A 12569-nucleotide genomic window follows, 5' to 3' on the forward strand; every position below is an offset into this window, starting at 1 on the left:
GGCTGGGGTTGTACGTATGTGGTGTGTTTGTGTTTTGTCAGCGCGCCTTCGCGCCTTCTCAGCCCTCCTCCTCCTCCTCCGACGGCGAGGCTCCTCTCGACCAGCCGCGGAGGCCGAGAGACGAGTCTGCCCTGCCTCTCGTGTCATGGCGCCCGCAGACCGTGAGGTAAGCACCGCGCGCCGGATGGCGCGAAGGCGGCGCGCCGGGCGCTGCTGAGGGGCGGGGCAGAGGGAGGAGGAGGAGCTGGAGGGCGGAAGGACGAGGAACGAGGAGCGGCGGCGGAGGGGGGGGGGGGCAAGGATCTCGGACGGTTTTGTGCGACGGGGGCTGCTGCTGCTGCTGCTGCTGCTGCGGGCGGCTTCCGCCTCGGTACAATGGAGCGGCGATAAGGCGACGGCCGTGGCAGCGAGGGCGAGGAGGCGAAAGCGAGGAGGCTGCGGCCCGAAGGGCGGTTAGATCGGTTACCGAGTAAGTTCATCCCCACACCCGTCCGGCCGCCGCCGCCGCCTCTTTCTCTCTCTCTCCCCCCCCCACCCGCAGTGAGGCACCGACTGGCTCCCGGGTGGGGACGGGGGAGCGCGCACCCGCCGCCGGTAGTTTCCCGGGGGTGCGAGGGAGACGGGCGGTCGGAAGGGAAGGGGAAGGGGGGGTCTTTGTGGGCCTGAAGGACTCTTCCCCTCCCCCCCCAAGTGGCCCCAGTCACCTCAGCCTGGGCAAGGGGAGGGGAGCCCACGGCGACACCCACCCCCATCACCCCCGCTCGGTGCCTGAGGCGTTTTCCCGTGTGTTGTTGTTTCACGGACTTAAAATCTGCCCGCCTGGCCGCAGAGAAAAAATAAAATAAAATCGATTGGGCTGTGTAGTCAAGCCTTTAATTGGAGAATAATACTCAAATGTGATCACCACTCGCCTTAAGGAGATGTTGGGGAGGATGAAACTCCCGAGACCGGCCATCCATCCTTAAAGGGGCTCAGGGAGGTTTGCAGAAATCGGTTTGTTCATTGGAAAGGTAGCCCTTTTTCATAAGAGATTTTACATCTGTTTGCGATAGGGACTGAAATGTTACCTGCACACACAATTTTTATAAAGTAATGTAGGCCTCAATGTACATTCGATTAAATAATAGGCTTTATCTTCGTTCTGTCCTGCTGTAGCATTCATATGTGAAAGACAAAGCAGGGAAGTTTCAGAGGTGCTCTTTAGCCTTCTGTGTTAAAAAGCTCTGCCTGCTGGCTTCTGCCTTAGTAATTACATATTTACTGAGCTACATGTATTTGATGGGTCCAGGGAACAACTCCCTTGTGAGTGGTGACTGCCGGAGTTTATTGTTGGTTGGACACTTTCAAATATAACATGTGCTGTTCTTGCTGCTTGGCAGCTGTAACCATCAGCACTTTTAAAGGAAAAAGTGGATGGACTCAAGGTGAGGATGAAGCAGAAATATGGAAATTATGTTTCCCTGACACTGTGCCTTTTTGTGTGACAATTAAAATAGTGGTCAGCTCCTACCCCAGACATGATTAGAAAACAGAAGGGTTGAGGATATCCTTATGATATTCTCTCATCTTCATGGAGAATCTGTTAATGTATATAAAAAAAAGCTGAATGACGTATGGAAAGAGCTAGTGTCAGCCTTATAATGAAGTCCACAAAAGGACCTAGCCTATAATTTTTGTTTTTCTGTTGTATTGGCCTCTAAAGAGGCTAGTAACTTATATTTCCATACTGGCCGTGGAGGGGAAGCCCCCTCATCTGCAGCCAAAATGGAAACACCGACAAGTAGGGTCTTAGCAGGGTAGTTTTTCCTGTCAAACACACTTGTGGAAGAGGAACAGAGTGATCTGTCACCTCACTGCTAGCCCTCTGTGGATGTGGAGGGATACATTTTTGTTCCTTTGCAGCTAGCACAGCAATCATCTCAGTTGGTAGATGGGCAGCAAGCAACCCAACCCTCCTTCACTAGCTTGCTCACTTGCAAGAGCCAGCAAGAAGCCCTGGCAACAAGGAAGTTTGTCACAAATACTGCTTGCCCAGGGATGAGTCAAACCCACACTGTGTATTTAAAACACTTAGACAGTCATGACTTCTCCCAGATAATCCTGGTGACTGTAGTGCTGAAAATTATTAGGAGTGCCCTCGCAGAGCTACAATTCCCAACACCCTTAACAAACTACCTTTCCCAGGATTCTTTGGTGAAGCCATGACTTATGGTGGAATAGGATTGCTTTAAAGGTATCCTGTGGCTTTGACCTATGGTCCCTTCCCGTGTAAGGTTGTGGTGTGATGGTTTTGCACAAAGATTCACTGTCGTGTTCAAAGCAGCTAACTTGATATACCAGTTTAAGATGAAAGAGAAGTCCTGCTTTTTAAGGGAAATAACCCTAGCTTTTATGTGCACACTTATTGTAAGTTGCATGCACATTAAATTGCTTAGCAGGTGATGGTTTCCTTAAGAATGCATGAAGATAAAGTGCCCTCAGTCTCAAGAATGATAGAACAGGCTGGACTTTAAATAAATCTCTTACAGTTTTGCTGCATGTATAGAGAGTTAATGCTTTTGTCTGATTGCTGCCTGCTTTTATTTTCACTTAATTCTCTTTCTATGTGCCATTTTATACAGTACACTTTGAATTCATGTTCCAAAGGTGCTATCTGTTGGGCTGTTAATTATGGCTGCTTTCTGTAATACTGTCAGACAAAGGGGTGGGGAATTTTGACAGCTATGGATGTATGTAATTCTCACAGCTACAAGCCATGCACACTCATCGTAGGATGAGTTAAGACTGATGCCACTCCTTTTCTCCAACTTCTGCCTCTGTTAATACAAGAGCAGGAGGCAAGTCCTGTAATTTGAAGTCCTAGCACTATGTAGTTGCCTCATCAGCTTCTTATTTGCTGTGCTAGTCTTTGGAGTTCAGTGCTCTTTGTTGGGTGTTGCATATGTTTTCTAGGTCATTAGCAGAATGATAGAGGTTGAGGAATGTTGGTTGTGTACCCACCCACACCCTTCAGAGGAGCTCTTAAAGGCAATAGTCTTGCTGGAGCTGCTAATCCGCTGCAGTTTGTATAAATCTGGATATATTACAGTGGTACCTCGGGTTAGATATGCTTCAGGTTACATACGCTTCAGGTTACAGACTCCGCTAACCCAGAAATAGTACCTCGAGTTAAGAATGTTGCTTCAGGATGAGAACAGAAATCGTGCTCCGGTGGCGCGGCAGCAGCAGGAGGCCCATTAGCTAAAGTGGTACCTCAGGTTGAGAACAGTTTCAGGTTAAGAACGGACCTCTGAAACGAATTAAGTACTTAACCCGAGGTACTACTGTACAGTATTAGTGTGACTACCTTGGATGGTCACAATACTTGGCATAAATTTTATTCTGTGACCCATTTCTCTTCTCACTCACATTTCATGCTATATTTCAAAATCTGACAATTGGTTTGTGTAGGGGTAACATATTTTTGTTCGACCTCCACAGTCAGAGGCAGTATGACTCTGAATACTGGTTTTCTGGGAATCACAGCTGGGGAGAATGCTCTTGTGCTCAAGTTCTCCCTTGCATGCTTTCTATGGACATCGGGGTGCCTACCGTGAGAACAGAGCGCTGGACTAGGTGGGCCTTTGACCTGGGCTTCTCTTATGTGGGATAGCTCAGTTGGTAAAGCTTGAGACTCTTAATCTCAGGGTTGTGCCCCCATTGGATAAAAGATTCCAGCATTGATCAGGGTTGGATTAGATGACTCTTCTGCTCCCTTCCAACTCTACAATTCTATGAATCTATGTTTACCAATACAGTGGACACTCGGGTTGCGAACGTGATCTGGGCGGGATGCATGTTCGCAACCCGCAGCTTTCGCAACCCGCGTTTGCGTATGCGCGACCACCGAAACCCGGAAGTAACCTGTTCCGGTACTAACGGGTTTCGGCGGTCCGCAACCAGAAAAAGCGCAAACTGAAGCGGTTGTAACCCAAGGTATGACTGTAAAAGCTTGGCTGGGTGAGAGAGAGTAGTTTGCCCAAGGCGCCCCAGTAAGCTTAGTGGAAATTTGACCCTAAGTCTCCCACATAGTCAAACTCACCCCTGCCCTCTTCATGGCATCCTACCTGTCCCGTTTTGAACATGTATTTCTTTCCCCATCCCACAGGGAAAGAGCGAACAGCTAATATGATGGGAGATGCCTCAAAACCGTGCTTTGCCAGACGTAATAAGGAGCGGGGGATTTTAAATGAGGAGGATTTCCAGAAGTGTGCTTTACGTCACGATTACCAAGCAATGGATGATTATGGAAATGGACACGGCAACAAGATGGACATAGGGATTGAGAAAAGAAAGGGAGCACTGGGTCACTATGGAACAAGTCCCCGAAAGGGAGCACACGGTGTTTCAAATCACCCGAATTCTTCTAAAAACACTGTTCACAATCAAGGGATGAGGATAAATGAAGCCTCAAAAGACCAAATTAAAAAATGGGTGTCTGACAACCATCATGCTAATTTAGACAGTTGGAGAGAATACAGATCTACACCTCGGATTCCTGTGGTTAACAGGACAAGGAAGGATTCTTCTCATGAGTGTGAGAGCCAAGGAAACAGAAATGGAAGGAAGCAGCTCCAGAGAGACTTAACAAGTGACGATTTATCAGATAGGAAAGGAAATTCTGGTAATATAAACACCTTTAGATCATTTTCTTGTATTTTAAAATGTGTTCAAATATTTTGGGGTGACTGTAGTCTTAAGAATTGTCTTTAGGTATCTTCTAACCTTAGAAAATATAAAATCTACAATATTTCAAGATAGTGCTCTGTTGCTAAGTTATGGCACAATACCTGCTAATCTAAAAAACAACCAAAGAATGACTGGGTTGATATCAATCCTATATCTTGCTTTAGCTGTTGTGGGGTTTTCTTTGTAGCAATCACAGTTGTATCCTGTGTAAGGTAAGTGGCTAAAAGCTGTGTTGCTATCTGCCTTCCCAATAACTATGAAACCCACCAGAAAAGGTTGGGGGAAAATATTTCAGATTCATAAACAGTCGTCCCAATATTTGAAGAATGTCATCTAAAATTTAACAGTAGGCCCTTAAATTTACACAGTATTGCACAAATGCCCATGTGACAGAATCGGTACTTGGGGACAAAATCTAATGGGCAGCTGTGTTGCACAGTTCTTACTGAAATGGTGATGGTCATGCCCAGCTTACACAAGAGAACTTTGGCATGTATTGTACCCTACATGAATTGAGTAAAACATGCGTCTGAGATTTTTCCATCTTCAGCTACCTGCTCTAGCCAACTCAAATGTGCACTGGTGCCAGGGGCACTTCCAAAGGGACTTCCAAAGCCCTCAAAGGGTGCGCTTAAGGGATAAAAATGTGCTTTTAAGTAAAAGCTTGATTTCCGGCTTAAGGCATTGGTGGGAACCCTGCTGCCCTTCTGTTGCTGTTGGACCATGTCTTACATCATCTGCGTCTAGCATGGCCATTGTAGTTCAACATCTGGAGGGCCACAGATTCCCCATCCCTATCTTAAAACTATTTGATTTCCTCTACTGCCACCTGCATTCATGGCTGTAAGTTAATGTAGCATGAGAACAGGATGCTTAGGATAATGCTGTTTTCTGTTTGGTGATACAAATATTAAGAGACACAAGCTTAAATTCCAAAAATTCGCAGTTGAGTAATACCTTTAGTAGGATCAACCAGAATGTTACAAAATAATAACAAGGTTTTGAGTTCTGCAGAACTCTTCAACAAGTAAAGTGTTATATAAAGGAGTTGGTGGGGAAGGACAAACAACACACACATTCAAAAAGTAGGCCACATGCTGTAGCCGTAAGGTGATTTTGTAGACTCCTTTCCAAGACGGAGGCTGAATAAATTTTTGCTAGATGCTACATAGATCAGGTTACACACCTAGGATTTTGGAATAAAGAAGCATTGGCCACCTCCCATTTTTTTAAACAAAAAGCCTAGCTGTTACCAAGATTAGTCCCGCACCTTAAGCAAAACATACAGCTGCCTGGTTGGGTAGAGAATTTTAAGGTGATCTCACTTTTTTTTATGCAATTCAGATGACCAGGAGCTGTTTGGGAAACTTTGGAAAGAAAAACAAACCACTTTGAGATTTTTTGAGATATAAAGTGGTATGGAAATGATTTAAGCAAAAAATAAAATCATATCAAGTTAACTCTTTTTCACCACTTTTTGACAGTGCTTATCTGCTATTGGGGTTCAGTAGACCCCTTTAAAGTTGTATCTGAAAATAAAGGTTAAGGGTAATTTGACAACTATGTTTTACTTTGAGTAGTCCCACTGAAATTAAAGGATCTAATTTAGTTATGGTAAAATTTAGTTCAATACTACCCTGAGATTGATTTCAACACTATTCTACTTTAACAAAACAGGATGTGGTATCACATTTCAAAAGCGTAGACTAAAACAAACTGTTGGTCCCCGCCTAAATGTTAATGAAAGGGAAAGCAAAATGATGCCTGTCTGAAATTCTGGACTCATAGTAAATAATGGAAGGAATCCAATGTACCTGATAGCCTAATAGGGAGGCCTGTCCTCCCTGCCTCCAAAAAATTCAGATGACAACCATTTTAGGTGCATCCCATTGATGTGCAGTCACCAACATTTGGGTTCTTTTGGACCTGGAAAATGGCAGAACGAGGTGGGGGCCAGGTATGGAACCCCCATGCGAAATGATCACCACCTATATTACAAAAAAGAAGTCAGTGTTGTGAGTCTGCACTATGTTAAGATAAAAGCCAATTTGGAGCAGAATCATAGCTGTCAACTTTTCCCTTTTCTTGCGAGGAATCCTATTTGGAATAAGGGAATTTCCCTTAAAAAAAGGGAAACATTGACAGCTATGAGCAGAATTAACGTGTGTGTGTGTGTGTGTGTGTGTGTGTGTGTGTTAAAATTGACTCGTGGGATCCTTTATAAGTTTTGTGTGTGCATAGGAACGTACATTTTGTTCTGTTTCTATATATATGATATACACATACAAACATAAAAATCTATTACAGTGCTCTTGAAGTGGTATAAGCACATAAAAATGGAAATTTTGATATAGGCAAAATGCTAAGGTTTTCCTACCCTATTTGGAGAAGTTGCTTGGGGATGGGGTGGGTCTCAATGAGCATTGATAGTTTCACTTTCCCATTTGTCCAGATAGGTAAATTGGACCCATAAGTAAGTTAAACTTTTCTTTAAACTGAAAAACAGGGCAACACAGGACAGCTGACCCCATAATTGTTGAGGAGTACACAGAGTGTGAAGTGGTTCACATGGCAAAAAAAAGGTTTGCAAATACAGTAAGCCTGGCAACTTGCACACATTTAACTTGTGCACATTCAGCTTTATGTGCTTGGCAAATAATTTAAAAAAATTAAAAAAGGGAACAGGTGGGGAGGGGGAAACTGGCAGTCCCACCCATATGCAACTTTGGCTTTAAGTGCAAGTAACCCCAGTGTACGTTGAGGGCTTACTGTATTCCAGACAGTTTCTGGGGTCCACAGCAACCCTATTGGCATTAGAGTCCAAATAAAAAATCCACTCCATAACAATGTACTTCTTCATTTTGTTGGTTCTGTTCACCTGTCAATTATCTTAACATGGTTTGCCTTCTTATCACGTACTTCCACTTCTTTAATAAGTACATTAAAAAGGTTCCCAAAACGGCAATTGTAGGAAGATAAAAGCAGTGATACTTTAAGACTGCAACCCTATGCACAGTAACAGCAAAGTTTTATATATGGCTAGTGAGAGGGCAAAGGGATTTACTCCCAGGTAAGTGAGCAAAGGATAGGGTTGCAAATGAAGTCTTGCTGGGTACAGTGGGGGCATTGGATTGTACTGCACATCTTTTCATATTCTAGGTGCCTTATGTTATGTTGTGCCTTCCCTTGTTGGGTTGCAAACTCGAGAGTTTTTGCATCGCAACTGTAGATTCCATCGGAAGCTTGAATGGTTTCTCAACGATGGTTTGTTTAGGTGCGGAAATGCACTAAGGTCACAGTCGTTATTTGTGCCGTGCACTTACAGCAACTTTGTTCTAATAACTGTTCAAAAGAAACAAAGAAACATAGGAAGCCAAGAAGATCAAGACGGATAAGAAAAGAAGAAAATGATCAAGAGGAGGATATGGATGGGCCAGTTATAGATGAGTCTTTGCTGACAGCAAAAGAATTGCTAGGGCTTCAACAGGCTGAAGAACGACTTAAGCGAGACTTCATTTACAGGCTGAGGAAGGTAGCTATTTCTGCAATATATATATATATTCTTGTTTTGGGGTGAAATGTGCAAATATTAGTACTGAAGAATACCAGTTAGGAATATGCTTGGCAAATGAGAAGAGCAACAATGGTGGGAAAGGACTTGGGAAAGCAAGGAACATGTTTAACCACAGATTATTTTTATGTATTTGAAAATGCTTACGAGGGGATAGTTCTGCTTGTTCATTATGATAAGCAGCAATAATTTGGATGAACACCTGTAATTTATTACTTGGGTTTAATGAATCTTGCATTGGGCAGAGTAGACGTACTGTATTAATATTTGAAGGTTTTTTTAACATTCAGCAAAGTGGTCAATAGGTAGAAAATCTAAAGAGCAGAGACATAGCTGGAATGCTATATAAGTATTCTTATTCTTACCATTTCTGTGATACACTGATGATCTGATGTAATTCATATTAAACATCATAAGCCACAGTACTATCCTGAGAATAAAAAAATGGGAAGGCTTACCCAGATCCTTCTTAAAAGTCACATCTCCGTATGGTTGCAGACACTTTCAGGAGGGTGTGTGTTGAGAGTCCGTCCGTCAAGAGGTCTGATTCTCCCCTCTCTTCTCAAGGAAAGAATTCCTTTGAAGTGGTTAACTCTCATATCCATAGTCTTTTGTAAAAATTCCAATCACACAACAAAATCATTAACATAACTTAAATGTTGCGCTGATCCAGGAATATGAAATGTCTGGGTAATTTTTATTAATAAAATTCTCACTTGTCATCACAGATATTGAAGTAATCAATGTGCAGCTCAGATTTAGGCCCAAGGAATGAATATGTAAAAATCATTTCAAATCTGAATCAAAGGCACATTATTGGACCTTAAGCAATTTTTAGAGTCAGGGAGCTGCCTGATTTAATAGGTAGTACATAGATGTTTCAATATGAGTATCATGCATGTGCAGGAAAGACCATGCTGTTAAGTGAACTGGAAATAAGGTCCATTCAGCATGAATGGAGATACATATCATAGCTTTCCTATAGGACTGAAATGCTACTTCTCAGTGCTATTTAAATGATCCTAGATGTTTTCTGACAAATGGTTTGACTCTGAGTCCAGGTGACTCGTCTTGACAGGAACATTGTGAAATGATATATTTGTAGAAGCTTTGATTTGTTTTAGTCTATTTTATTGTGGTTTAAACTTTTTGTATACAGTCGTACCTCGGAAGTCGAACAGAATCTGTTTCGTAAGTCTTCTTGACTTCCGAAACATTTGACTTCCAAAGTGCGGCTTCTGATTGGCTGCAGCAAGCTCCTGCAGCCAATGGGAAGCTGCAGAAGCCCCGTCGGACGTTTGGCTTCTGAAAGAACGTTCAAAAACTGGAACACTCCCTTCCGGTTTTTGATTGTTTGGGAGCCAGAATGTTAGACTCCCAAGGCGTTCGAGGTATGACTGTATTTTAAATTACAGTTGAAATTTTTCTGTAAACCACTTTGAAGTTGTTGTTTTCTACGATCAAGCGGTAAATAAATTTTAGGAAATAAATAAATTAAAATCAATACATTTTAATACATTGTTCTCCTTAGCGCCCTCGAAGTTACCCAACAGCCAAATACACTTGCAAGTTATGCGATACTTTGATTGAGTCGGTGGCTTTTGCTCATAAGCATATTAAAGAAAAGAGACACAAGAAAAACATAAAGGTGAGTCAACGGCCAGTCAGAGCTATAGAAGCATTACAGGGGTTTTGTGTGTGTGTGTTGTGCAGATTATTAAGAGAAAGCTCAAAATATCACATGTCAGTATGGTAGCTGATGAGCAGCAGCAGCTAAACATGGGAGCCCCTACATTGCCCCCTCCTAGCAACCTTATTCCAACCTTCCCTGCTTTAGGGCAGGATGTTCTGTGCTTGGGACCTATAACTAGTGGGGAGGGAGCAATAGAGATGACGCAGGGAGGGGTAATAGGTGCATGTTGTGAGCTGCACATGTGTGCAAGAGGAAGTGGCCTGCAGCCAAACATGCAGTCCTTGGGCTGAAGCAGGTGAGCCATACTTGCTCTGATGGTAAAGGTAAAGGGATCCTGACCATTAGGTCCAGGCGTGGCCGATTCTGGGGTTGCGGCGCTCATCTCGCTTTATTGTCCAAGAGAGCCAGCGTACAGCTCATGTGGCCAGCATGACTAAGCCGCTTCTGGCAAACCAGAGCAGCACACGGAAATGCCGTTTACCTTCCCGCCGGAACGGTACCTATTATCTACTTGCACTTTGACGTGCTTTCGAACTGCTAGGTTGGCAGGAGCTGGGACTGAACAACGGGAGCTCACCCCATTGCGGGGATTTGAACCGCCGAACTTCTGATCGGCAAGTCCTAGGCTCTGTGGTTTAACCCACAGTGCCACATGCTTGCTCTAGGGAGTTGATTAGAAAAGTCGTTGACTCAGCAGTCCAAATCCCTACCGGGACAGATGTCTTCGGATGGTGGCTCAAGGGGGAAATAGCAAAGCCATTTGTGGGAGCCAGAGACCTTGAGGAAGCTGAGGGAGGTTGAAACGCAGGAACGAATGTTGCAGCCAGGGATGTACTTGGGTAAGAGAGCCAAGATCAGAAAGTGGCAAGATTGTGGAAGCCTTTCGAGTTGGGGCAATTGGTTCATGCTGGATCTGGGCATGAGCAGGAAGCCAAGGTACGGATTTGAAATCCCCTGCTTAAAATGGCCTCCCTTGCTCTCTTTTTGGTGGGTTTTTTTACCATCTCATGAATACCTTTATTTTCTCTTGGCATCTGGCTTGCCATGTTGATGCCTGTTACCCTTGCTGTCGTTTTTCTAAACAACGTTGAATTTATGTTGTAAGCTCCTTGGGTTACCTAGGGACCTTTTTGTTCTGCAAACTGTTATGCGCATTACTACCACAATACAAATAGGAGTACATAGTACGTCTTCTTACATTTGTTTCTCTTGCACAAGAAATGCTTTTCTGTGAGTAAATATTATCTGTGATGTTTTAGCTAGTAAGAGGACATACTTTTGGAAATACGCTTTGCAGGGACATTAGAATTGGTTCTCCCCCCCCAAAAAAAAACCCCCAAAATAATATGGAGAAATAAAAGTAGGTAAACTGTACTTTTTACATTATTAAAATGATTCTGAGAGAAAAAAATTATATATTTCTTGCATATTATCTCTAAAGGAAAAGCAAGAACAACAACTGCTGACTGCCCTACCTCCACCAACGCCTTTGCAGATTGAAGCTATTGGTGTTGCCATTGAGAAAGTAGTGCAAGAGTTTGGTTTAAACAATGAAGACTTGGAACAACGGCTTGGAGTTAAAACTGCCATGGAAAGTGTATTTCATCAGAAATTGCCAGGTAACATTTTATTATAATTGTCTTTAACAAATGGTGATCCAGGTTGTATTTCCATGGTATCTTAGTTAAAAAGGTACCCCTGCCCGTACGGGCCAGTCTTGACAGACTCTAGGGTTGTGCGCTCATCTCACTCTAGAGGCCGGGAGCCAGTGCTGTCCACAGACACTTCCGGGTCACGTGGCCAGCGTGACGAAGCTGCTCTGGCGAACCGGCACCAGAGCAGCACACAGAAACACCGTTTACCTTCCCGCTATAAAGCGGTACCTATTTATCTACTTGACTTAAGGGTGCTTTCGAACTGCTCGGTGGGCAGGAGCTGGGATCGAATGACGGGAGCTCACCCCGCCGCGGGGATTCGAACCGCCGACCATGCAATAGGCAAGTCCTAGGCGCTGAGGTTTTACCCACAGCGCCACCCGCGTCCCAGTATCTTAGTTACTTGATGCAAAATATAGACCCAGCGCTGTAAAATAGGTGAACTGCTAAAGGAGAAGCCAGCATAATGGCTAAAAATAAGCAGGGCTTAAATATCGCTAAATCAGATTCATATTCATGTCCTTTAAACATGGATAGAACATAGGTTAACCAGGAATGGATGTGGGGAGTGTAAACTCCTGTTATTCCTGGATCTGCTCTGGTCAAGACTTCTTTGTGGAGAAGAAAGTATTTTCCCCTGTTCTGCATTTCAAATTGAAATTTTCCATTTTCATTCACTATAGATTGTTCTCTAAGACTGTATGGCTCTTCTTGCAGCAGATTTGGTTTCAAAAACTCAGATGTAAATCTAGATATCCAGTTTCCAGCTAATGTAAGTAATCATTTTCTTCAGGAAATATTCTAGCAGCTTTGCTGCCAAATTAAGTTTACATGGTTCATAGCAGCCATAATGGTACTATAAAAATCAACATGCATGCCTACAGTTCTGGGAAAGTTATAAATTTGAGCAGTTTATAAAAGC

At 43.4% G+C, this 12569-nt stretch overlaps 1 protein-coding gene across 1 annotated transcript in view; it reads left to right on the forward strand.

Annotated features, from left to right (window-relative positions):
- Positions 1 to 269: 269 nt before the first annotated feature.
- TUT7 (terminal uridylyl transferase 7) overlaps positions 270 to 12569 on the forward strand; it is a 41909-nt gene continuing 29609 nt past the window's right edge. The window contains exons 1-6 of the mRNA XM_080972253.1: positions 270 to 469; positions 4148 to 4663; positions 8082 to 8260; positions 9831 to 9947; positions 11434 to 11611; positions 12331 to 12419. Of these exons, the coding sequence (XP_080828379.1) occupies positions 4168 to 4663; positions 8082 to 8260; positions 9831 to 9947; positions 11434 to 11611; positions 12331 to 12419 (1059 nt within the window). The 5' untranslated portion in view covers positions 270 to 469; positions 4148 to 4167. The remainder of the gene's footprint in view (positions 470 to 4147; positions 4664 to 8081; positions 8261 to 9830; positions 9948 to 11433; positions 11612 to 12330; positions 12420 to 12569) is intronic.

Source organism: Podarcis pityusensis, assembly GCF_964106645.2.
Source record: "Podarcis pityusensis genome assembly, chromosome: 11".
Taxonomy (NCBI): domain Eukaryota; kingdom Metazoa; phylum Chordata; class Lepidosauria; order Squamata; family Lacertidae; genus Podarcis; species Podarcis pityusensis.